The following is a 26,277-nucleotide window of genomic DNA, read 5'->3' as shown; positions in this document are numbered from 1 at the left end:
TGTTTTCATGTTTTTTAATGACAAGCAACCCTTGAGTTGTTTGATGCTCCAGTCACATCCATTAATAAGATTTTTTTTCACACATTTACATGAGTGAAGTTAGTGAGTGGAAGTTGAACCAAAGAAAACCCCCAAACGAGGACTTGTGATATTTTAGGTCAGTCGGTGGCTGGAGTTCAGTCGTGTTGGGTTAAAAAGGAGAAAAAGCTTAGACTGTTGTATGTAAATTCTGTGTTTGATCCGTCTTCTGTAGCGATAGTCCAGGTCTTTTCAAAGGCAGAGTTTCATGAACATTTCAGTCTGTCTCTGCCTCTGGATCACATGTGGCGTGTAGTTCAAAGCGAACTTCATTAATGTGAAATGAGAGCTCGTTCCTATTCCTTTTTGCCTATCTGTGCCAAACTGTTGTGCGGTGTAATGAATGGTATCTGCGGCCCCGTGGGGATTCTCACGCCCGCAGCATGTCTTCCTTTTTTTGAGCTAACGAAGCATTTTTTTAATGTATTATTCAGGGATAGCAAGCTCACCATGCTGCTCCGCGAATCCTTGGGCAACATCAACTGCCGCACCACCATGATCGCTCACATCTCCGACTCCCCGGCGGGCTACATGGAGACGTTGACCACGGTGCAGTTGGCCTATCGCATCCACCGCATGAGGAAGAAGAAGTCGAAGGTGCTTCATCTTTATTCAGGTTTTCTTTCTGGAGCTCGTTGTGGCGGAGGTCACGGATCTCTGGTACAGTGTGCAAAACACCAAATGTTATATCACCAATACAGAAACCATTTACTCACATGTGGATGAGATTGATTAGGTTCTGATTGTTGTTAGGTTGAAGTTCACAGAAAACTGCACCTCAAACTTAAATCTCAAGTCTTTGTCTCTGAACATTAAACATCTATAACACTGAAGGCAAAACAAATTCAAAGGACAAACTGAGGTTTAAAAGTTATCAAAGTCTTCAAACCATTCTTTGGGATTTCCAAACATTTTGGACTCTAAATGAATTTTCACTAATTTCTTGAGGCTAATAACAATAAACCCCTCACATCTATTTTAATGAGTTCAGAATGTCATAATTCACCGACTTTTCCTATCATGGTTTGATAGATAATCAATACCAGTGTATCTACAGGGATGGGCGTTTGTGTGCTGAGATGAGCCTCATTAGGCAGACTTACACACTGTATGTTGAAGATTTCAATCCAGAGTTAGTAGCATGTGCATCTCACTCACATTCATTTTAATGTAACACAGTGCATGGGCACTCATGTAATGATTTCCCTTCAGTTTAATCGCTGCATGCTCCAGCTCTCTTTAGGAGGTTAATTCTGTATTATTTCTCTTTTATTCGCAGCATGCCTCCAGCTCATCTGGAGGGGAGAGCTCCTGTGAGGAAGGCCCATCCTGTCGGCCTCCTCGTCTTCGACCCTTCCACCCTCTGACCGTGGCCCTCGACCCGGATGTTCCGCTGCTACTCTCGAGTGATCCCGACTATTCCTCCAGCAGTGAGCACTCCTGTGACACTGTCATCTACGTTGGGCCGGGAGGGAAGGCAATCTCAGACCGAGAGCTGAGCGACAACGAGGGTCCGCCTTCCTTCGTTCCCATTATTCCGTCCCTGAACAAAAAGCGAGTCAAAGATGCACCCAAGTCCGACGGTGACCACTTTAAGTGTAACACGTTTGCAGAACTACAGGAGAGACTCGACTGCATTGATGGCAGCGAGGGCCCAGCCAAGTTCGGCACAGAGAAGAAATCAGTAGCGCTGAAGGCTCAGAGTGGCCCTCTTAAACCCACAGAGGCAACGTCTCCACCCAAATCTGAGAAGAACTCGTCCCACATGTTCTCAGAAAGCACACTGACAACATGCATAGACAAATCAGATCAGGATCAGCCCAAACTACCTTCAGCTGGTGGCTTCATCGAGACGTCCAAAAGGACGAGTGCAGATGGAGAGAAGCTTTCAGGCACCCCCGTTCAGCCATGTGTGGTAAAGTCAGGGGGGGCTCCAACCCATGACTCAGAGCCTGTAGTTCGAGAGAAAGTCTACCTCAGAGGAGCTGTACCCAAGCCACTGGCCTCACCGTCCTTACCCAGGACAACGAGGACGGCACCTCGGCCTAAGGAGGCTCTTGGCAGGACTCCCCCTGTCAGTATAAGTGAACAAGCAATGAGGCAAGACCAGCCACCCAAATCTATAAGCCCTAACCTAAACACAGATGGAGCTGCTCACACAAGCAGGTACCCCACAGAGGTGAACAACCTCCGGGCCTCTCTGTTAGGACGATGCCTGGACGGAGACTTTCTGAGGACCACAATCACTCTGCAGCAGCCCGTGGAGTTGAATGGAGAGGACGAGCTCGTGTTCACAGTTATAGAGGAGCTCCCGCACAGCCTTGTCCCAGATAATGGCCGTCCCTCCAACCTCCTCAGCTTTAACACCGACTGCTTTCCACAGACTTTAGCTGCTGGCTCTCGCCCGGTCAGCATCATCAGTAGTATTAATGATGAATATGATGCTTACACCTCTCTACAAGGAGCTGTGGGACCAGGCACTGATGTTGGCACCGAACACCAACAAGGTTTGCTTTCCCACAACAAAAAGCAGCCGTCTGTTGGCTCATGGCTTTGTGAATCAGCTGAAGGTGATGGTATTCATTCACAAAGCAGGCTTTACTTGAGGGATAAAACAATGGACAATGCCACCCTGCTGAGCTCACCATGTATATTCCATAAACAGCCGTTCTTACAGCATGGCATTAGGAGCTCCTTAAATGACAGCGGTGTCTGTTTCTCAGAGCTGGAAAGCGACCCTGCTAGCCCAAACAAACCATCTTTTACTAAGTGCCCTCCTTCCCCCGAGTCAGCCAAAGCATCTCTAAAAGGCTCTCTGAAGGTGAAAGCCAATACCCTGAACACATCAGTGTCAACACAGATTCCCCGCCATGCCACCCATTCCAGTCTTCCCAGGAAAACCAAGCCTACCTCATCTGCAGCTGTGGGCTGCAGCAGACAGGAAGGCAGGCAGGATGATGTTTTGCTTCAGCGAAGCAGTTATTGTGATACCAGAGAGGCGGAGTTTCTTTCTGCAAGTAAGCCAACAAGAAGTGGCGTGACTAATGTTTCCTCCAAGAGGTCCGGAGGGAACAGCAACAGTGTACCTCGCCCACCAAAGATGCAGATGTCTTCTTCAGCCCAGAGGGTTGTTGATGGCTGTGAGAAGTCCAGCAGCAGGAGAGGAGACACTCTCATCAAATTGCCACGACTCACTCGGGGCGCAACAACTCTAGGAACCGTTTCCACCCCCCAAGAAGCTGCTTCAGTGATCAGTACACTGAGGTTTTCATCCCTGGGAAAAAAGGCAAATGGACAAAAAAGCAGCACAAAGTTTGGACAGTCGAGTCAAGAACAAAAATTAAGAATTGTGCTGTCTCCAAGTGCCTTAAAAACAAGCAGCAACACTGGAAAGTCCTCAGAGGATGAAGTGCATGTCAAGCTCAGAGCTGGTTCATTCAGCCACAGGACATCCAGCTTTAAAACTGAACACAGTTTTGCAAGGACATCCTCAAGCCTGAAGACGCAAGGAGCCAAAGATTCTTCCAGGTACTTTGGGAGTCTAATGTCTTTGGAAAGGTGCGACAGCCCAACCTTAGCTGGGTCCAAACCTGAGCTGTTCAGAGAAAACAGTGGTGCTACATCTGGAGGAAATGGCAGATCCAACAGATCAGTGCCAAGACTCAGTGATCCGGCATCCACCTCCACATCGGCCTTTCCGTCCCAAGTTCCAGCTGGTGTTTTTGCAGCAACCAGCAAACTGTGGCAGGTCCGCAGTGGCAGCGGATCAAGAGGAGCAGCTTCTGGTGGACTGAAACTTCGAACGTTGTCTGCCAGCACTTCGAAGAGCCCAAGCTCCTCCCCCAAACTGCCAGAGAATGTAGCTGGGTGCAACACCAACCTACCTTCCAATGGCAAGTCCCCATCTCGCTCTGGAACCGGAGGCAAGACAGTAAAAGGCACCATTATGGGCACCAAGCAGACCATCGGCAGGGCAGCCAACAGCCGGATTAGCGAGTTGGTTTCAGGTAGCCAAAGGAAGATGTTTGGTGGTGGAGCTGGAAGCGACATCCCTGGCAGCAGGACTGGTAGCATCACTGGATCACCCCTCAACGCACCATTGCCATCACCTTACAGCAAGATCACAGCGCCTCGGAGGCCACAGCGCTACAGCAGTGGGCACGGCAGTGACAACAGTAGCATCCTGAGTGGGGAGCTGCCCCCCGCCATGGGACGCACCGCCCTGTTTTACCACAGCGGGGGCAGCAGCGGCTACGAGAGCATGATCCGAGACAGCGAGACAACCGGCAGCACCTCCTCGGCACACGACTCTATGAGCGAGAGCAGAGCATCCTCATCAAATAGGAGCCGAGTTTCTAAATCGCCCAAGAAGAGAGGAAACGGTGAGTGCATGCCGCCGCCAGAGATGGGGTAATGTAACACAGGTAACACTTTAGGTTCTGCTCCATGCAGCACTGCCCCTTTTTTACAGTGATCAGATCTGAAGAACAAAAATCTTTAACTCGTTGACTTCTCTGTACTCATCATAGAATTCTATGTAGAGCGCATATAATGAGCTCATCACCTAAATATGACATGAATTCAGTTCTAAGGCTCAGTGGAAGCTGAAGATTTTTTAAAGTCTTTTTAAAATTGTCTTTTCAAGTCAAGTCAACTGTCTTTATTGTTATTCCAACCATAAAGACAATTGCCAGTACATAGTGAAGCAAGACAGCGTTCCTCCAAGACCATGGTGCTACATAAAACAGACAATCAACACAGGACTACATAAAGTGCAAGTGTGCAAAAAAACAAAACAAAGACAGAAGAGAACGATACAGAGACAACAGTGCCGACACAACAGTGCAGGCACAACAGTGCAATAGAAAAGTGCAGCAATGACAGTGGATTGTGCAAAAAGTAGCTTGATGTGTGTGTGTGTGTGTGTATGTGTGTGTGTGTGTGTGTGTGTGTGTGTGTGTGTGTGTGTGTGTGTGTGTGTGTGTGTGTGTGTGTATGTGAGATAAGTGCAGATAAGTGCTTTTCCTTTTTTTGGCCCAACATTATTACTGTAAACATGATGTGGTATGTCAGCTGCTGTTCCATCAAGGGCCACATAAACACCAATGTCTGGCCACTCCTCCCCCCTTTGTGTCTGTCAGCAGATCCGTCCCGGTCGCTCCCATGTTAACCTCACAGCAGCTCACATAGACTTAAACGAGCCCTTGCTCTCCGAGGGATGGTATATCTAAGCAGTTATGGAAACGCAAAACGAAAGGTTTATGGGTTTTATGAAACAGCGGCTCGTGCAGAGGAACTTGGAAGCTTTTCTATCACAATGTGATATTATTTAAATAACCTGTGAAATCATTAGAGCTGATGGCCAAAATTTAAATCTCAGATTTGATATTCAGCAACTATTTCTCCGTGCATCGACTCAGAAAGTGAAAGAGCAATAAAACTCATCTCTGCTGAAGAATTAACATATTTATGGCTTTTTCCAGCATCCATCAGTGTGTGATGATGGCTGCTCGCTACAATATTCCTATGAGTGCTGAGCACACCGAGTACAGGTGCTACTGCTGTGGGAGCATCTATCAAAGGCAGCTCTCCTCCTTGATATCATGTGAAATTATCTCTCAGCCGGTGTCTTTGTACAAAAACTTGACATGGGCGCACATCATGTGGCACGCCGCTGCCACGTCCCAGCTCCCAGCAGCCGATTGCAATTCGTGCGGCAGGCGAGCCAGCGGCCTGATGCATACGGAATCGGCACTCTTGTGATCTGTCTGCCATTGGCCTGTGGATCTCGCCTCATTTCTGCCTCATGAATGTTTCATGAGGACAATTCCCAGTGTACATATCCAACTCCAATTATCACCCACACATCCTCCCATCCACTCCACAGAACTCCACAGCCTTCACACCCACTCCTCCTCAATCTGTCATCATGTCTGAATCCTCATCAGTGAGCCCGGATGTTTTTAATAAGCCATAACGGTTTTTTGTTTGTGGAGCACATGCCTGCTTCTGCTTTTACTTGGGAACCTAATTTGACAGCCGTGTGTACAAAGTCGTTAAAAATACGAGTGAGGTCTTCAGGTGGACAGCAGCGGCCTTAAAACCTGATCAGCAGCTCTAATGGATGTTGACAGAGGAGGAAGCACCACAGAAGAAGAGAAGGCTAATTAAAGCTGTCTGCTGAAATCAGCAACTTTTTATTGAGCTTATTGTGATATTTCACTGGCTCGCCTAGGGATGGGTATGGAAACCCGGTTCTTGTTGAGAACCAGTTCCCACTGTTTCAATTCCTTGGAATTGTTTGGCATTTTTGCAAACGATTCCCTTATCGATTCCAGTCGCCCCAAATGACGTCACCACGTTGCGGAGCGTCGCTTACCTGGCAGGAAACACGGCGTGTAAGCGGCTCAAATACTCAAAAGTTTGGTTATACTTTACGAGAACGGATGACAACAGGGCAACTTGGAATACTTGCAAAGTAGATATTTAATTTAAGGGAGGAAACACTACGAATATGCAAAAGCATTTGCTCACAAAACACACGATGACCTTAAATAAATGTCGTGTTGTTAATTCCGCTCCGGACTCGTGAATCTCAACCCAGCAGCAGCGGTAACGTTTGCACGTCCTCTCCTGTTAATGCGGCAGATAAATAATCAACTAACAGTGCATATTATGTTAGCGCGATCGGCCTTATTACAAAACCTTCCATTACTGTGCATTTAGGTGACCACGATGAGAGACAAAGACAGAGTCTGGCTGGCTCAGATGCTGGCAGTTCTCGCTGCAGTCTACCAGTAGCGTCTCCTTTCAGACCAGGATAGACGAATGTCACCGAGCAGTGACTGAGTTTGTGGTAAAAGTCTTGCACCCATTTGCCACAGCAGATGCCCCCGATTTCACTTTGGTAAGTGAACGTGTTTAATTGTAGGCAGGACATTACTGGATATTCTTGTGTAATTGCTACAGAATAATTTATGTTACACTTTGTTATTGCTACAGAAGAATGTTTATTTTATTATTTTACATTTACATTTTTTTCCTGGGGACCCTGTGGCACCCCATTGAAGAGCCGTAGGCTGTGGATCTCTTAAGATCTCACTATTGGGTTTGTAAGGCCATGTTACTCCTAAATTTCTATCTTGTTCAAAGAGAAGATATAAAACAAAGTTTTAAGCTAATCGACCTTAGTGTTCTCCTTTTTTAAAAATAAGAATCGATAAGAGAATCGATAAAGAATCGAATCGTTAAACAGAATTGAAAATGGAATCGGAATCGTTAAAATCTTATCAATACCCATCCCTAGGCTCGCCTCACAACAGACAAACAGCTTTCTGTTAGCGTTTGGCGAGCGTTTATGTTCCAGCTGTGACTTCAGGTCCATCACCACCTGCTGCTGGCATTTAAAGGCACCGTCACATATTACACATAAAAGTGTTTTTATGGCCAATGTGCAGTGGCGTGTCTAGAAAATTTTTGTTGGGGGGGCCAGGTAGGGGCACAGATTTGGAGAAGGGTGGCAGATGTAATTGGCAGATAATGTTTAAAAAAATTCTACCAACCATTAACCATAATTCAACAATCCTATAATACAATACAATCTTCTCACAAACTGGTGTTTGATTTTGAAACAGGAAAAAAGTGTGGAAACAAATGAAAAGACTAACATTTGAATAAAACCTGAAAGCAAGTAAATACTTTCTATGCTGCCTTATGGTAAACTTTGGTAATATTGATCAAGAGCAACACTGCCTCATGATGAAATACAGTCAGCTGGCATGGTGACACTGCCAGTATTAACCTGCAGGGCTGGACTGGGACAGAAAATCGGGCATTTTGACTACAAACCGGCCCACCAGGTATTAAAGCCATAAAGACTTTGAATGAAAACAAATGCTGTTATGACAGTGCCCATATGGAAAAGAAATAGTAAAAACTTTACTCATGAAAGTGGCCACTTTCTTATTACTTTCATATATTGTTTTAGTATCCAAAACATACAAGATTCATTATATAATCTTTCATGGGATCTTATATCTGTTTTTACTCTTGCATGCTTTTCATACAAGTTTCACACACGACAGATACAAACTTTATAAAATTTATATATATCTTTTCCATATGTACACTGTCTTGTTGGTATATGTATGATTTCTATACATTTTACATCAGATAAAAACTTTGGTTGTAAGATTTAGATAATTATTTAATAAAAGCTAGATATTTTAAATGAGAATAAGAAAGAAAAGTATTTCCTTGTGCCCCACCTTTCCTGTTAATGCCCTACCTGCCCCCCTGGCAAAACTTTCCTAGACCCGCCCCTGCACAGTTACCAGCTGTCAGCTACATAAAAAAAGGATCCTGGTGTTATTTGTCTCTCAGAAACAGTTCATAACTTCAACTCATTCATGTCACCTAAAAGGTAAACCTGTTTCTCCATCACCTGTTCAGCTCTGATGATTCAGTAAGAACATCTCCAAATCTGCAGCTCCATACAGCAATGTTACGACTTAGATTATATCTTATAACGCATAACTCTTATGTTAGCTCCCCTCAGTAGCATACTGTCTGAAATATTTGACGGCTGCAATAATTCTTTAAGTGTTATTTTTTCCTTGGTATTCTAATTTCACCGAAGTTTACTAAACTCAACAAACTTAATATTACTTACCGGGACATTTATTCTGTCCTCATTTTCTTTCACCGAAAAATTGTTTCCTGCAGTGCCGTCTTTCGTGCTTGGCTCTCCTACCTTTGCTAACGTGATGCGCATAGCGCAGAAGCCGATGCTGCATTCACTTACACTCGGATATCTGAGCTTCACCGTGAAAACATAATCGTACATTTGATATTTGATTGAATTTTATTGTTTTGCCTTTGGGGTGGCACCTGGGGTGGCCAGTCTGGTTGGGGGGGTGGCCTGTGCCCCCCCAGGCCACCCCGCTGGACACGCCACTGCCAATGTGGACAGATTCAAAGTAAATAAAGGATAAGACTCGACAGCTGGCTGATATTTGACTCTTTACTTATTGTTTAATAATGTCTTGCACAGTCAAAGGAGCAGTTTAAGACACATTTCAGTGCGTGTGTCTTGTTCAGTGGTGGTTGTCTTTCAGCCTTTCTTACCTTGGCCATGTCTCTGAGTATTGCACACCTTGTGCCTTTGGGCACTCCAGTGATGTTGCAGCTCTGAAATATGGCCAAACTGGTGGCAAGTGGCATCTTGGCAGCTGCACGCTTGACTTTTCTCAGTTCATGGGCAGTTATTTTGCGCCTTGGTTTTTCCACACGCTTCTTGCGACCCTGTTGACTATTTTGAATGAAATGCTTGATTGTTCGATGATCACGCTTCAGAAGCTTTGCAATTTTGAGACTGCTGCATCCCTCTGCAAGATATCTCACTATTTTTGACTTTTCTGAGCCTGTCAAGTCCTTCTTTTGACCCATTTTGCCAAAGGAAAGGACGTTGCCTAATAATTATGCACACCTGATATAGGATGTTGATGTCATTAGACCACACCCCTTCTCATTACAGAGATGCACATCACCTAATATGCTTAATTGGTAGTAGGCTTTCGAGCCTATACAGCTTGGAGTAAGACAACATGCATGAAGAGGATGATGTGGACAAAATACTCATTTGCCTAATAATTCTGCACTCCCTGTACAGTCACCAGTCTGTGCCCTTCATTACACACGTTCTTGTAGTTTGTGCATGCCCAGCTACAGTGCTGATTTAAAATATGGTTCTTGAACACGACACCACAGACTGAGCTTACAGCTTTTCCTTTGACTTCAGTGAATAAAGAGTTTTTAGTCCGGGCCTTGTTAAAAACGCAGCATCACAGATTGGTCAGTAAACATTTACCTGCACATGCATCTGTACATCAGTGAAAGTCACACGGGCTGGACAGGAAGGTTCACATGGGCTGATGTGGGCCAACCTGGGCTGACATGGGCCACGGCCCGTGAAATGCCCAGGTCTGGTTTAAGGCCATGTGGTGCAGCTGCGTTACAGCCTTGATAGTCCTGCCTGTTATTGAGTGCTATTGGCTGTCTTTTTAATGACATCACTGGCTCCTTGACACTGACTCAGGTACCTGCTCAGAGCACAGGTGTGACTAACTTCCTCGCTGACTGCAGCTTTAACTGAGCGAGTCAGCTGGCTGTGTTGAAGCTGTTCAGTGAGCATTCAAACACCAGTCTCCGAATGCAGGGCCCTGATGTTAGCTTCCACAGCTGGAAACACCTGCACCCCTAGCCCTGTGAACTTTACCTGACACACAGTCTGCTGCATTTACTGATCATGAGTTATTTCATCTCTTTCCTTTTCCACCTGCAGGGTTCCTGCGGCGGCGGCTAATCCCTGCCCCCCTGCCGGACACCTCCTCCCTGGGCAGGAAGCTGGGTGGTCAGTGGGTGGACCTGCCGCCGCTGGGCGGCACCCTGAAGGAGCAGTTTGAGATAAAGGTGTATGAGATCGACAACGTTGAGTGTGTGCAGAAGAGGAAGGAGGCGCTGATGGGATCTGAGGTGAGTCCTCCACCTGACCAGTAGGTGGTGGTTAAATAATGACGTGCTGCTCACATGCCATTCAGCATCACAGCATGCTGGTTTAGTCCCCTCACGTGGAGGTCGTGTTAGAACCCTCCGCTTCTCTGCGATGCACTGACAAGAATGACTCAAACACAGCCTCCTGAAGCAGGTGGAGTTTCATCTGGACCCTCAGCCTCAGTCTGAGCGCACTCAGAGGAGCTTTTTATATTTTTATCCAAATCACATATATAAAGCAGACCGTGGGGGGGGATGCTTGTCTGGTCTCTGTGACAGCCGCCTCTCTCAGTGTTAACGGGTCATTAACCCTCGGCAGAGCGGCCTGTCGGGCTCTGATTTATTTTCAATTAGAGGAAGGTGACGTGCTTTTCATATCCGGAGCACTGCTCGGTGAATAATTGGCTTCTCTCTGTTTTTTTTTATACATATCACTGTACAATTTTTCAATTTTTCTATACATATTCTGTACATTGTTACCTGTATATATGGACTTCGGTTGCTTATGTTTATAGGACCACCTTGTGTCTTCCTTTTATATTTTATTTTTCCTTGCTGTAAGAGCTGTGTAACACCAAAATTTCTCATCCGTGGGATAATAAAGGTTTATTCTATTCTATTCTATTCTATTTGTGTCCCAGCAGACGTTCCACGATGTTGAGAAGGTGAGTTGTCCTTTACACGTTCATTCCTACATTCCTCCAAACAAACCATCCATGACATGAAACTCGAACCGGCCCTGGTGTGGAGGACCTCTGTGATCCCACCGGAGAGTGCAGGGTTAAAGGTCAGAGAGGGTGCCGGTCTGACTGGCGGCCGGTGTAGAGACGCCAACATGGAGGCCGTGTGGTGTCGCTTGTCTGTGCTCAAACTTTTGTCTCACACACTGTGCCTGTCATGCTTTTTGTGTTTACCTGTTCACACTGGATTCATTCTGCTCGCTTCACCTGTCGGAGGTGCTTCCTGTCCTGCTGCATCTGTTCATGTGTATTTTACACCTGCATGTTTTCCTCAAATCCCAACTTGTCCTGTAGCTCCAAATGAAACAAGGCTTTCTTGCTGCTGACACGGAGACCTGAGTTGGCTTTACATCAGCAACTCGCTGGTTTCACTGGTTTCCCCTCCCATGGGCCTCACTGAGGTTGGTCACGCCTGTGTCATGGCCCCACATGAACAATTTGTGATGGTCTAACTGGAGTCAGTCAGTCTGACTTCACCTGAGAATCTGGCCTTTTTGGCTGCGTGTCACAGAGAAGCTGCTGCAAATGAAACATAAACACACAGTTAATGTTCAGGTCACTTATCATCTGGATGATCAACTCTTTTATTACTGCTCAGCTGCCCACATTTACAGACTTTCACAACAGAAACATCCCAGGATTTTCAGAATAAAGCTCTCTGAGGGGCAGCTGTAATGAAGCGCAGGTCTGAACCACCTCTCTGTCACCTGCTTGTCCTCAGTTGTCCTTAATCCTCCTCTGATCACAGATTAGCACTGCACTGACTCCTAATTAAAGCCAGACACAGGCTGGAGTCTCGAAGCCTCGTGCTAATCCCCCCTCCTCTTCCTTGTCATCGTCCACACCCCTACCAGCCGGTGTGTGCAGTTCGAGGCTCTGACTGTGTGCTCGCTCCTCAGGGTCTGCTCTACTTCAATGCCCGGTTGAGGATGCTGGAGAAGCGGCAGCAGCAGATCCAAGAGCTGAAGAGCAAACACGACAGGCTGAAGGCGGAGCTGGAGGAGGCCAAGAGCTGGCTGATGCTCCACCCGAGCAGGTGGAGTGGAGAGTGTGAGTATGAGCTGCAGCGGGAGGGAGCTGGCACGCATATAATAGATTACTCACCGTTTAGAAAGCCATCAGTGACCGGCTGCGATATTTCTGTGATGATGAACCACAGAAACCTCAGAGTTCAGCTTCATGTGTTTGTCATTAACTGAACTTAACTGACCGGGCCAAGCATTCAGAGATGCTGTGCACGAGCAGCTGAGGCAGCGTGGTGATGTCATGGTACAAACATCGGCCCGCATGCATCTAAATAGCTAACCGCTTTCTCCGTGTTTGCAGTTGACGTGGACCAGGACCTGGACTGCGAGTCCCAGGAGTACCTAGAGGCTCTGGCTCAGGCCACGGGGGAGCTGGAGTACTGCGTCAACCTGTGCAAGTCCCGTCTCATGATGGAGACCTGCTTTGACATCACCGTGATGATGGCAGGTGACGCTGCGCAAGGGGGCCGTCAGGAGGTGGAGGTGTGAAAGGTTCGCTGACTCACCGACGGAAGATTGAAGCAGACATCCTGTCAGAGCAGAGCAGCAAATGGCTGATCGGAGATCAGACCTCAGAGGACGCAGCTTTGCAAGTGCCTTCTATTCACAAGCTCAACGACTCTGTGAGCTTGTTTGTCGTGGTGTTTTTTATGGTGCTGAATTCATCCGTTGTGCAGCAGAGTTTAGGAAAAATGATTCAGCTCCAGCATGGACTCTGTTCACCTGTAAGCTCCACCCCGAGCCTCAAACCTGAAGAACCCAGAGCAGGACCATGGGTTTGATCCCGCTCAACGACTTAAGCACTCGAGTTGAAGTGAACCAATTCTGAAGTTGGTTTTAGGAAACCGCCTCGTCCACCCTGAGTTCAGCCTGCTCATGTTCTCAGGGACTCAAACAGATGTTTCAGCAGGTAAAACATCTGTGGCAACATACATGATGACATCATCTGCACTGCAGCCAGAACCACAGAGCAGGAATGGTATCTAAATGACAGATGTACAGACATACAAACACACATTAAAGGGGACGTGAAACACTGAAACACTATGGTCTCCTCTCAGTAAATAACAACTCGGATGTGTTTCTGAAAGAGAACAATGTTCTGACAGTATCCTATTTTAAAATCACTGAATAAAAGCTAGAATCTCGGTCAGGTGACATCACGAATCACGTGACCGACGATCGCAAGTTGCCCATTTTATGTCGAAGCGTCCAGAACAGGGGTGTCCGTATATTGACGTGAAGAAATATAATGCAGTTTTTTTCTGTTAGGGAGGATTTGTTTGTTGTTAAGTGTAATGTTAAAATAAGTTCTTTAAAAAGCCAAAAATGATTTAATATGAAGGCAATATGAGCAGAGAGTGCAAACATACTAAGAGATTGACTATGTTAGTTCAGTGAGACAGTCAAAAACTAATGTGTACACTTATGTCTGCATTTTTATTTTGTTAAATACGAACAAAATGATAGCAGAAGTGCTGCCACGTGTCTGGCCAGAAAGACAGGACCATTGTGTTTATTTGGTAGTTCAATGAAAGGCTTTAGTTAGTTAAGAGTGAGGAAAAGAATCTGTGTTCACGTTTGCAGTTTTGTCTTGTTATACACTATCTGAAATTAAAAAACAAACAAACAAAATATTACATTTTCAGAAATATTTGTGGGTGTTTTCTTGTTTGTTTCTTTGTTTCTTTTTTAATACCTGAACGCTAAAGTGGCCCTCCAATGAGATGACGGTGCCAGGAGTGGCCCACAGCTCATTAAAGTTTGAGACCCCTGGTCCAGAAGAGCACTGATGTGTAAAACCTGGAGATCTCTGACTGAAGCCCCACCCACTTATAAACTGTCAGTCACTTGTGGTTGCCTGATCGATGGTCTGTGGCCACGTTTATGCACACTCACTTCCTGTTGGACCCTGAAACGTTAACTTGTCATGACGCATCGGAATCTTTTCTCGTCCACGAGTTCTACAGCCACATGAGGATGTCTCTGAAACTCCAAACTGTCCCCAGATGCTTTCTCAGACAGAGCGAAGATCAAACTCTGAGCTCCACACATGACCCCACCTCCAAACACAGTATACTCTCTGAAGAATACAAAATAAAAGTTCAGAGTCAGCTGTGAGGATGTAAAATTTCACATTGCAGATTTCCATCACACGTGTGATGTGCAGCAGGAACTGACACACTCAGATTCAGACGTTTCCCGTCTCAGGCTCTTTCTGAAGTGGCTGCATGAAGCATCATTCTGCATTGTGTTCTTGTTTTTGTTCGTCAGGTTTCGTGTTTTTCTTTAAATTGATTAAATCGCTCTGCTGATGTGGCGTGTTAACCGTCTGTTTCCTTTTCTTTGTTTTTGTATTGTACAGTTTTCTAACTATTTGTAAAAAAAAAAAAAAAAGAGGAGTGCGTGGGTCGGCGCAGAGGCAGCATCAGGAACATGAATAAAGATTCAAAGATTTCAATTCATGTTTTTGTTATTTGGTGAACTCTTTTTGTGCTCCAGGCTGAGCTGGTGGACTCGTTGCACTGCAGCACTTACCAATCACACGTCAGCATACGGCCAGTCTGTAAATCAAACCTGACCCAACAGAGCTCAGCTTCATCAGGTCGCCTGTTTAAAGTCCTCCATACAAGAGACATCATCATTCAGGAAACACTCCTCCTCCTCCTCCTCCTCCTGCCTGCCTCCTCCTACTCCACCCCTTCTCCTCCTCCTATCCTTCCCATCCTCCTCTTGTCCTCCTCCTCTCGCCCTCCTCCCCTCCTCCTCCTCCCCTCCTACTCCTCGACAGTTTCTGCTCCTCTCATCTCCAGGTCTCTCACACACCTGACATTTCACTTTCTGTCATGTGACTTCACACCTCGGTGGCAGTGGTCAAGTATGAGGAGGTAAAACGTCTACAAATGTCGTGAGGCCGGACTGAGCAAACGTGTTTGTTTATGTTAAGTTCACATCCAACCAGCTCCACCTGCACTGCCACAGATCTGCACCAGACTCACCTTCAGTCTCCGCCTCAGCTCAGTGTTTGTGGGCAGGGCCTGAAAGGATTAGATCACAGCTCCCTCTGAAGGCATGTGAGCCATTGGCCTCTGTCCGATCACATCTCGGAGGCCAAGCGTCCGTTTGTCTCCTGCTCAGTGGAGTTTCCCTGTGTCCTTGACTTTTTCTCTTTACCTTTCAGTAATAACCTTCCTGCTCTAAATCAAAGGCTCCTGTTAATTCATTTGACCAGGCTTCACGCAGCCATGGCAACACAGATGAAAAAGCTTTTCATCAGTTCGTTTCTGCTAAATTAGCCGTCGTTCAGGAAGTGGAAACAACCTCACCTCCTCCACTCTCCCTCACTGATGGCTCTTAATTAGCATTTGTCACCTGACCTGATTGCTGTGGAAACGCTCGCTGTCAGTTGATTATAAACTGTGACCTGGGTTTAAAGAGACGATTTCACTCAGCATCACTGATGGTTTTTGTGTCACTGCAGAGATTTGTGTGGCGTGTCTGACGCCGCCATCATAGAGATGAATATTTGTGAACACAGCTGACCCGTGATGTGAGCACGGCCTGGGTTTAAAGATGGACATGTGAGGACAGACATGTCCACGTCTCAGTCCAACACTCGTCAAACGTGTGACGCATGGTCAGGCTCCCTCTGCTTCACTTATGGACGCGCAGGGTACTGTCGCTACCCGATCCGTACCGGAAACCCGATCGGTTCTTACGTCACTTCCTCTCTTTGCCAACATTGCGACATTCAATATATTTGAATGATACGGTTAGCGCCCAGTTAGCTCTTAGCATTTCTCAACAGCTCTGCCTCCTTTTCGACTACCGGGACATTTAAACAATGGATAATCCGTATCCGCAACAAATTTTTGCTTTTCTCCTCAGAGAGCGTCCCCCGATTGAACAACAGCGCCATAAAATAAGAAGAATGGTGCCTAATGACAGAGTTAATAATACAGACTTTGTAATATGTCACGTGAAGATTCAGCAGCCAGATGAAGCGTTTACTGGCAATTGACAGTGATAGCGGACATCATCATAACTATTCCAACAATCCTCTCCACACAGACAAGCATAAACACACTCGACTATCACTAAATCAAATTCAACACACGTTTGTAATAACGCTAATTCAGTTTACAATAGGGTTCATTCGCTCAGTCACCAGGTGGCGGTATCCTCTTACACTGGGGAGTAAACTGCCATTAAACGAATAGAAGAAGAAGAAAACCCCTGCACATGCGCGGTACGGATCGGGTAGACCCGATTTGTACGGCCCGACTTTGAACATACGCAGGATCGGGAGTTCCGATCTGTCGCTATCTTTTTATTTTTTTGTTTTTGTCTACATTATATTAATTGTTTCATTATCGGAAACATTTTAAGAGATACTTGTTATTCTTAACATCTTAACAGATACTCTGACATGTAACTATCGTAAAATGCTTCGACCGGAAGTAGACACCTTTCGCGCATGCGGGGTACCAATCGGGTTTCCGGTACGGATTTTTTTTATTTATTTTTTTATTAGCTTTATTTATCACATTTTAGACATACAGTCAAGTAAAACAGGGATCACATAAAAGATGACATTGTGGTAGTACAATGAAGAACAGAAAGAGTGACAAGGACAGTGAGACAAAAGTGAGTACAAAAAATAAAATAAATTAAGGGGAACATAAATAAACAAAAGTTTGCAAGAGCCAAAATCAAGTTAGCAGGTTCAATCGGTTATAGATGTTAACAGTCTTGAGAGCCTTAGTGTTTTTTGATGAGGAGATTGTCCTTATATATTGTGCAAGTTCCATTTTTAATACAAGAAGTTCAGGCTTTCTGCCGAGGACTTTGCTTTTTTGTATATGAAATTTTGCCGAAAATAAAACCAAATTTATAAAAAAGAAAGCATCATTGTCCTTGTCTTTAAAATTCTAATAGCCAAAGATAACATCCTTATAGTATAGTTGAAGATTAGGGAGAACAAAGTCAGTAATAAACTTGTGGAAATCCTTCCAGAATTTACACGTAAATTTACATGACCAAAACAGATGAGAAACTGTTTCAGGTTGCTCTTGACAGAAGGTACAATTTACATTTATTTCAGCCATAAATTTGGACAAATATTGTTTGGTAGGGTAAAATTTATGAATCAACTTCAAGAAAAGCCTTTGTGGTAAAGTCCAAATTTTTTTCCATTCAATATCTGTTACAAAATTGGCCCAATAAAATATGGCTGATGGAACAGAGACCATTGCATCCTGAAAGAGAGATCTTATTTTGGTATTTATAGACTTATGAGAGGAAAAGCAAACATTGCCAAGAGAAGAATGTAACACATCCGGGGGAGTGACCTGTAGTGGAGCACTGTGGGAGCATCTGTGTAACATGGACAGACCAGATGGGATGGCATCGAACACTATTGAGAATTCTTTAGGCGTTATCGGTACATTGTATCTCTTGAGGAACTCAGAGTAATTATAAAAGAGTCCATCTTCTCTATATAACTGACTAACCAAGATTATTCCATTATTAAACCAGTTATTTAAAAAAAGAGTTTTATTTTTATAAATAATATTGCAGTTATTCCAAATAAAACAGTTTTGTGGAGAGAAATTGTGTTTGTAAATCAGCGCCCATGCCAAAAGAATTTGTTGATGAAAGTGAGAAAGTTTCAGTGGTATTTCTGGAATACTATAATTGCAGAGCAGTAGGAAGTTAAGGCCGCCTAAGGTTTCCGGTACGGATCGGGTAGTGACAGGTACCCCTCTCGCGTCGGGAATTGACGTGAAGGGTCCTCCGATTGAAGAGATTGCCGCGGAAGTGCCTGTTGTCGGTATATTTAGACATTTTCCAAATCACATACAGAACACAATAAATTATATAATGTAAACAACTACCTGAAAAACAGGTAGAACGATATTTTTGTATCGTTTATTGCATTTACGGAGGGAGTGATGTATGCTGGGTAATGGCACAGCTAGCTACTGGGTAACTTTATTCACCCGCTTCGGCTGTTATCAGTCCATACAATGGGCGTTATTAGCACAAATCAGTCCCATAGATATGGGCCATCTCCTGCTAGATTGTTCAGAAGGTTGTTCTCATCCATCCAGATGGAGGATCACTAACAGGAGCGTGGAAGACTCCAGAATCCACTCTGGCTGCAATCCGGTGGATACAACAGTGTGTACAGGTAAGACCGTTTAAACGGACAGCATTTATAGAATGACTATTAAAAGTCAGCGAGTGTCAGTAATGTTAATGTGGTTATCTTAGTAATACACAGAGTGCTAATATAACATCTTTAAGATGCATTTGTAGATATTATTACGTGTTTTACCGTCTTTATGGTGCTAGCTTAAAGTTACTTAGCTAGCTTATATTGGAGTAAAGCTGTTACTGGTTAAACGATGTTAGCACAGAAATATTAGCTTCTGTCATGACTGATGAAGTTACTAGTTAATAAAGTTTTCAGTAAAGTGATTAATCGCAGCCACAGATTGACAGCAAATATCTCGATTAGCTTCAGTGCATCTATAATAAATATGTGCAAGTTTCAGTGCTTCGTTTAAACTGTATGATACTTATACTGACCCAAGGTTAGTGTAAAATACAATCCTAGCTGTGTGAACAAAGCCACTGTAAATTTAATCCTGGATGACAAACCTCAGGATGCAGGCTATTATTACTCTTTCCTGCTGGCACACCTGTCACACCTGAGAGTCAGCTAGAAACTTACAGTGACGTGGACATCATGCAAAGACTGCCAGACTCTGTAATACTGCAAATGATCAGTGACTCAGGTTAACACTAAACTTTAAACGGCACCTCTGTGTCTCTCTGTGTGCTGAACAGAGATGGGCAGTAACGCGTTACGCGTTACTGTAATCTCATTCCTTTTTTCAAGTAACGAGTAAAGTAAGGGATTACTATTGTAAAATTGGTAATTAGATTACCGTTACTTTCCCGTAGGAACGCTGCGTTACTGCGTTACTAAAACCGTGATTTTTTTTTGCAAGAATGTCTCATGACAGTGACGTAAGCGAGTGCGCCGTTAGTGACAACAGCTGTGTGCAGATCAACAATGGATCACATATTGATTGTGGGAGAGAGTATGAGCGTGCAGCGTTTAAAGCGTGGAAGTACTGACCTTACTTTGAGTTTGATTCCATAAAAAGTGACAAAAACATTAGCGTCCGTTGTGCGTGGGAAGAAAACTTTTTACAAGGAAAAAAAACCCCTAAACTTCCAAGCAAGCACCGAGTGCGCAACGACGTAATGGGAAACTCACAGAGAATCTCGCGGATTCTTCAACTGACCGCGGCACACCTGCACCAGGGTAAACCTCCGCCTACCCAGTCCTGCTTTACAGGTGAAAATAGAGCAACAGGACCGCTGAGTCTTTGACTTTATTTATTTTCTGCTGTGTTTTACTTGCATCTATTTGAAAGAGTGAAGTGTTAACACAAAAAATATTTTATTTTATGTGCTGGAATGTGCAGAAAATAGGTTTCAATGTTAAACTAATTTATTCAAGTCAGAGAATGTTGCATATAATTAAATTTTTGCTTGATGCATAAAGTTAAAAGATTAAAACTGATAAAAACAAGTAAAAAAAAAAGAGACTTTTCCATTTGATTACATTTTGTATGATGGAGAAAAAGTAGAATTGGGCTGAAAGATATATCGCTTTATCACCTCCTCAGGTTGTAAATCGTGTTTTTAAAAAGTAACTAAGTAACTAAGTAATTAATTACTTTTGAAAATAAGTAATCAGTAAAGTAACGGGATTACTTTTTTGGGGAAGTAATCAGTAATTAGTTACTGATTACTTTCCTCAAGTAACTTGACCAACACTGGTGCTGAACATTTAGGATTGAGTCAGGCTGCATCAGCTGAAGCTGTTATTTGTATATATCAGTATTTTTTATTCAGGTGTGGGGAAAATACTGCAGTGAAGCGATGTACCAGATTAATCCCTGGCCAAAGGTATCGTACTTAAATCAGACTACTGATCCAGCCACATCAGCCTTTTGTGAGGTCTGTTTAAAATTGACTAAAAGTGAACTGCAGGTTCCTGAGAGGTGGACTGTGAGCACAGAAACACATGGTCATACATACAGCTGCAGCAAACTTACATTAATTTTAAATAGATTTGTTACTCTGATGTCTGACTCTGTTTTAGTCCTCTGGACTAAACAGGACACCCCCCATAATCTTTAGTTACAATATTATAGTTAGCTTTTGCTCCTCCCCCTTTGTGAGTGTGGACGCTTCATCTCTTTGCTCTTTAAATGCTTTGCTTCTTTTATTGATTTTTATGCTGATTTTTTTCCCTTTTTTCCGTATGAGCTTACCTGCGATAGCTTCTGGACACTTATAGATCATTAGGACTAAAGTGTTCTTAACAGAAACAGCAACATTTTTATAGTTACCTTATCCTCAGCGCTCCGTGTGTCTGTGGCCTAGACACAGCTGAAGCCTGATTACAGCGTCTGGGCACCGAGCAGCCTCAATACCCTGGAAAGGTGCTAACCGCTAGGCTAACTAGCAACAAGATGCCTTCCCTCTCCACAGATGACTACCACAGCCTCCTGCAGAAGATTGCAGTACTGGAGACAAAAATTCATCGCTTAGAAGTAAACGTGGAGGTAAATGGACTGTGTGGAAATGAAACAACCTTGCCTTTGATTCAAAACAATATCGATGAGCAGGCTAGTACACAGCTAAGGAGCACAGATAACATGACCAAGAAAGTAGACTTTGTGCACTATTATAAATCCTCAAGCGATAATCCCCCCTTGGATTGTCTTGGTGCAAAACCAAGACATAAATCATGTCTCCTAGAAGGGGGAGGACGTATCACAGGCAGGGCACAGCGAGCTGAAATCTCTGAAACCGACTGGCCTTCACTTCCTACGAGACAGAGAAGCTCTTCTACCCCTGTATACAAGAGGAAACAGGACTGGACAACCGTGAATAGGAAGTTTAACAACAAACCTTCAAAGCAACTGAATGTGAAACTGCACAACAGATTTTCTCCACTATCAAAGGACCCTGGATCTATATCGGACAACCATCCATCTAAAAGTAGCGAAGTAAGGTCCGAAAATCTTTTCAAAAGTAAAAGGCCACAGGGAAAGCTAAAGGCTAGGCCTGAAACTCTGATTGTGGGTGACTCTGCCGTAAAGGATGTACAAAGGATGTGCGGTAAGAACACTAAAGTCATCTGCTTTCCTAACGATATGGTTAACAACCTGAAGGAGAGAATTCTTCAAATTGCAGAGGAATATCCAACTGTGACAAACATTGTTCTGCATACAGGGTCAAACGATGTGTCCAAACAACAGTCGGAGGTTCTGAAACGGGACTTTACTGGATTACTAAATACTGTAAACTCTCTGAATGCAGCTGTATTCATCAGTGGACCTGTACCGCCGGTCAGAGGAGGAGACGAGAGATTCAGCAGGTTGTTTACACTGAATAAATGGCTTATATCAGCATGTGCTGACCACTCAGTGCATTTTATCAACAACTTTAATATTTTTTGGGAACGCAGGCATCTGTTTAAAGCAAATGGATTTAATTTTAACAAGTCAGGGGTGAAACTGTTCACCTCCAACTTGTTTTATTCCATACGTCATCCATCTGTGCTTGGTGCCAAGGCTGAGATAAACGAGGAGTTATCTCATAAAGAGGAACAAACAGTACTCCAAGAACAGACAAAGCCCAGCAGAAACCTTGAGGAGGAGCTCCATCTGCCCCCACCCGGGAAGAGCCTCAGAAAGGAGAGACATCTGAGGCAAAAAGAGGGGTCCCTATTTGCCTCCAACTCTCTCAACAACACCAACGACCAGGACCAGGACCAGGGACCACGATCTTCCCCAGTCCCCCAAACCCCTGACAGGCCATCACCCCCATCACCCTCCTCCCCCTCCCTTTCTCCCTCCTCCCCACACCTGAAATTCACTGAGGAGATGATGGAGCGGGTCAATGCTGGGCTCAGATCTACCCCCCGGCCCAATCCCTTTTTGTCCCCCATAAACCCCCCACCAGAGCGGCCAAAGGTTCGCCATCGAGCCCCACCCTCAACAGAGCAATCGAAGTCACATTGCTCAGCCTCGCCCCCCTTAGTTCCTCCTTACCACCTTCATGCTCTGTCTCCGAAGTCTGATGTGTGATGTGTGGAGGGTCCGGGCTGCGAGGATTATGGCAGTGGTGACTTTTCCCAGGAGAAGCTGGGACCCTGTTTACTAGAAGGTTTTAAAATCTCTGTACTTTTAGGTGACAGAAGGAGACATGTGGCCTGGTCAAAACACAGAGAAATGCACTCTAAAAAAAAGATCTTTAAATATAGTAAACATACCCTGTGTGCCACAGACTGCTCCCAAACACGAGGGGACAAGTAGTGCCTCTAAATCACTTAAGTTGGCTTTATTAAATGTTAGATCTTTAGCTGGGAAAACATTTTTAATTAATGATTTAATCACTGAGCACAGCCTTGATTTTATGTTTTTAACTGAAACTTGGTTGGACCAAAGTAACAGTGGAGCTGTTCTCATCGAGACGACCCCTCCTAACTACAGTTTTATCAGTGAGGCCAGGGTGAGCAGGAGAGGAGGAGGGGTTGCTGTCTTATTTAATGAATCATTTCAATGTAAGCAGCTATCTCCTGGAAGTTTTCAGTCTTTTGAATATGTGGCTTTACAGCTGAAGGCCCCATCCAAAGTTGTGTTTCTTAACAGTAGCACTGCCAGGCTTCTACCGTTCTACCTTTAAAACCCGGAGAGCAGCCAAATGGCTTTTAGCTAGGCTTTAGCTTCAGCCAAGTGGAAGCTAAATTGGCTAGTCATTCATATGTATATTAGGTTGTTACCTGGGAATTCTGGAGGGAGGGGAGTGAGGGTGTGTGATTGAGGGGGAGGGGGAGCTGCTAAAAGCTGTGAACTTCCTTATGTGTTCGTCTGATGCATTCTCAATCATCCAGGGAAATAAATCTCCAAAAGTCACCAACTTGGAGTGTTTCAGTTTGCCATCTTAGGGAGAAATCAACACACATGGGTGTATGTCCTTTGTTGCTGAGATTTATTGATAAAAACAGTACAAAAAACCAACCATTTGTACACATATTTACAAATAATAATAAAAAGTGAGTGAGTACATTTCAACATTTTCAGCAATCACTCACAATCCTGGCACTGCCATGGTATCTGTAGTCTGCATTTACCACATGTGTATCTGTTGCAGTGAACACATCGCACAGTGGCATGATTGTTCTTGCATTTGTGTTTGACCTGACACATGGCTCTTTTTCCAGGGCTAGGTGTGGAGGGTTGTGTCCAAAGCAACAACTAACTACATCCACTTACTTGTTTGAAATGAAATAGGAAATAACATGAAATGAAACTAACCGGAAGACTGATCAGACAGCTCTGAGTCCGAATCTGGCTGAACTTCTAGGTCTTCTCCATCCGAGTCACAAGGGTCGACTTCTCTCAGGATCATTTCCAAGGCCTGCTGAGTGGTGCACGGAGCATGTTCATTGGTTCATGGACCTCCCTGAACTAATGGCATTTATTGCAATTGTCATCTTGCGGAGGGTTAACAGGGTTCCATCTCTAAATGACTGCTGGTCAGCAAACCTGGGAAACCCACAGATAATTGGAACTATGGCACGAAACCGCTTCCAAGACATCATGCAACACCTACGCTTTGATGACAAGTCCACCCGCAGTGATCGAGCAAAGACTGATACGTCCGCTGCAATTTCCAGTGTGTGGGGATCATTTATCACCAACTGCATCACGTGCTACAACCCTGGTCTACATATCACCGTTGATGAACAGCTTTTCCCATCAAAGACTCGGTGCTGTTTCCTGCAGTATATTGCAAGTAAACCTGACAAGTTTGGGATCAAGTTTTGGGTGGCTTGCGACCTAAAATCCAAGTACATTTGCAATGTCTTCCCATATCTTGGCAAGGACCCCAATCGTCCCACTGGGGAGAGACTTTCTGAAAATGTAGTAATGAGGCTGATGGAACCATTCCTAGACAAGGGCAGAAATGTTACCACGGACAATTTTTTCACATCGCTTTCACTTGCGCAAAAACTTCTTAGACGGAAAACCACCATCCTCGGCACAGTCAACAAGATTCGCAGGGAAATTCCTCAATCCACTAGACAGACAGATCGCAATGAATTCACCACTCAGGTATGTTGCAGGTCTTTTGTGGTTCTATGTTTATGTGTTTCATTGTGTGTAAAAGGGCTATGGAAATAACAATTTATCTTATTTCTTAGGTGTTTTCAACCTCTGCTGCCACGCTGACGGAGTATGCGGCCAAACGGAAGACAGTCTATTCTTAGCAGCATGCACAGCGTGGTTCAGACTGATAACACTACCAAAAGGAAGCCAAACACTGTCACCCTTTACAACAAAACAAAGTGTGGCGTGGATGTGATGGACCAGATGGTTCGGGAGTACACTGTCCGCAGAGGAACACGGCGCTGGCCAGTTGCTGTGTTTTATAACATGATTGACATGGCAGCACTGAATGCACATGTGCTGTATCAAGCATGCACCGGGATGAAGGAAAGACGGGTGGACTTCCTGGTGGAGCTTGCAAGAGAGTTGGCTCACTCTCATGTAGCTGCGAAGAAGGCAAGAAAAGAACAGTTGCTTTGGACACAACCCTCCACACCTAGCCCTGGAAAAAGAGCCATGTGTCAGGTCAAACACAAATGCAAGAACAATCATGCCACTGTGCGATGTGTTCACTGCAACAGATACACATGTGGTAAATGCAGACTACAGATACCATGGCAGTGCCAGGATTGTGAGTGATTGCTGAAAATGTTGAAATGTACTCACTCACTTTTTATTATTATTTGTAAATATGTGTACAAATGGTTGGTTTTTTGTACTGTTTTTATCAATAAATCTCAGCAACAAAGGACATACACCCATGTGTGTTGATTTCTCCCTAAGATGGCAAACTGAAACACTCCAAGTTGGTGACTTTTGGAGATTTATTTCCCTGGATGATTGAGAATGCATCAGACGAACACAAAAGGAAGTTCACAGCTTTTAGCAGCTCCCCCACCCCCTCATTCACACACCCCCACTCCCCTCCCTCCAGAATTCCCAGGTAACAACCTAATATACATATGAATGACTAGCCAATTTAGCTTCCACTTGGCTGAAGCTAAAGCCTAGCTAAAAGCCATTTGGCTGCTCTCCGGGTTTTAAAGGTAGAAAAGCCAAATGCCTGCTCTCCGGGGGTTTAAGTGAATGTTTAAAGGCCTCCCAAATACTGCACAGACTTTTTTAATGACCTCAGTGAACTGCTGTCTGTGATCTGTGTTGATTTCGACTGTGTAATTATTGTTGGGGATTTTAACATCCATGTGGACAACCCTCAGGACAAAGGGACTAAAGATCTGAGTAACACTCTGGGCAACTTTGGGCTGACTCAGCATGTAACAGAGGCCACACATAATAGAGGACACACTCTTGACCTACTGATCTCCAAGGGCCTGAGCATTTCAAACATTACTGTGTCTGATGTGGGCCTGTCTGATCATTACTGTGTTTTCTTTGAAAGTAAAATCTCAGCCCACACAAATATATCAACAGCAGTGATCACAAAACGGTGTATAACTGAAGACAGTAGTGAGATCTTTAACCAGGTCTTCCCATTAACACCTGACCTGTCCAGAGGTTCAGTCAATGAGCTCGTCAATAGCTTCAATTTAAAAATGTTAAATGTAATGAATACAATTGCTCCCATTAAGGTGAAGGTTATCTCTGGAAGGAAAAAGTCTCCATGGAGAAACTCCACACTAGTGAAAAATGAAAAAAGAGAGTGTAGGAAAGCTGAGC

At 44.5% G+C, this 26,277-nt stretch overlaps 1 protein-coding gene and 1 long non-coding RNA gene across 5 annotated transcripts in view; both read left to right on the top strand.

Annotated features, from left to right (window-relative positions):
- LOC308397277 (kinesin-like protein KIF26A) overlaps positions 1–14,034 on the top strand; it is a 61,290-nt gene extending 47,256 nt beyond the window's left edge. For 3 of the 4 annotated variants that reach the window (XM_080883108.1, XM_080883110.1, XM_080883111.1), the window contains 6 exons: positions 513–675; positions 1,358–4,460; positions 10,421–10,611; positions 11,271–11,294; positions 12,269–12,419; positions 12,696–14,034. In XM_080883108.1, coding sequence (XP_080739234.1) covers positions 513–675; positions 1,358–4,460; positions 10,421–10,611; positions 11,271–11,294; positions 12,269–12,419; positions 12,696–12,883 — 3,820 coding nt within the window. In that variant the 3' untranslated portion in view covers positions 12,884–14,034. The remainder of the gene's footprint in view (positions 1–512; positions 676–1,357; positions 4,461–10,420; positions 10,612–11,270; positions 11,295–12,268; positions 12,420–12,695) is intronic. The other variant, XM_080883109.1, reaches the window with a different exon arrangement.
- Positions 14,035–24,193: 10,159 nt separating this feature from the next.
- Positions 24,194–25,068, top strand: LOC308397059. The gene is made up of 2 exons (XR_013971687.1): positions 24,194–24,606; positions 24,696–25,068. It is a non-coding gene; the product is annotated as an uncharacterized lncRNA (long non-coding RNA).
- Positions 25,069–26,277: the final 1,209 nt, after the last annotated feature.

This window comes from Rhamphochromis sp. 'chilingali', assembly GCF_963969265.1.
Source record: "Rhamphochromis sp. 'chilingali' genome assembly, chromosome: 5".
Lineage (NCBI taxonomy): Eukaryota > Metazoa > Chordata > Actinopteri > Cichliformes > Cichlidae > Rhamphochromis > Rhamphochromis sp. 'chilingali'.
The sequence above is the reverse complement of the archived record's forward strand: the minus strand, read 5'-3'. Positions and strand labels throughout refer to the sequence as shown.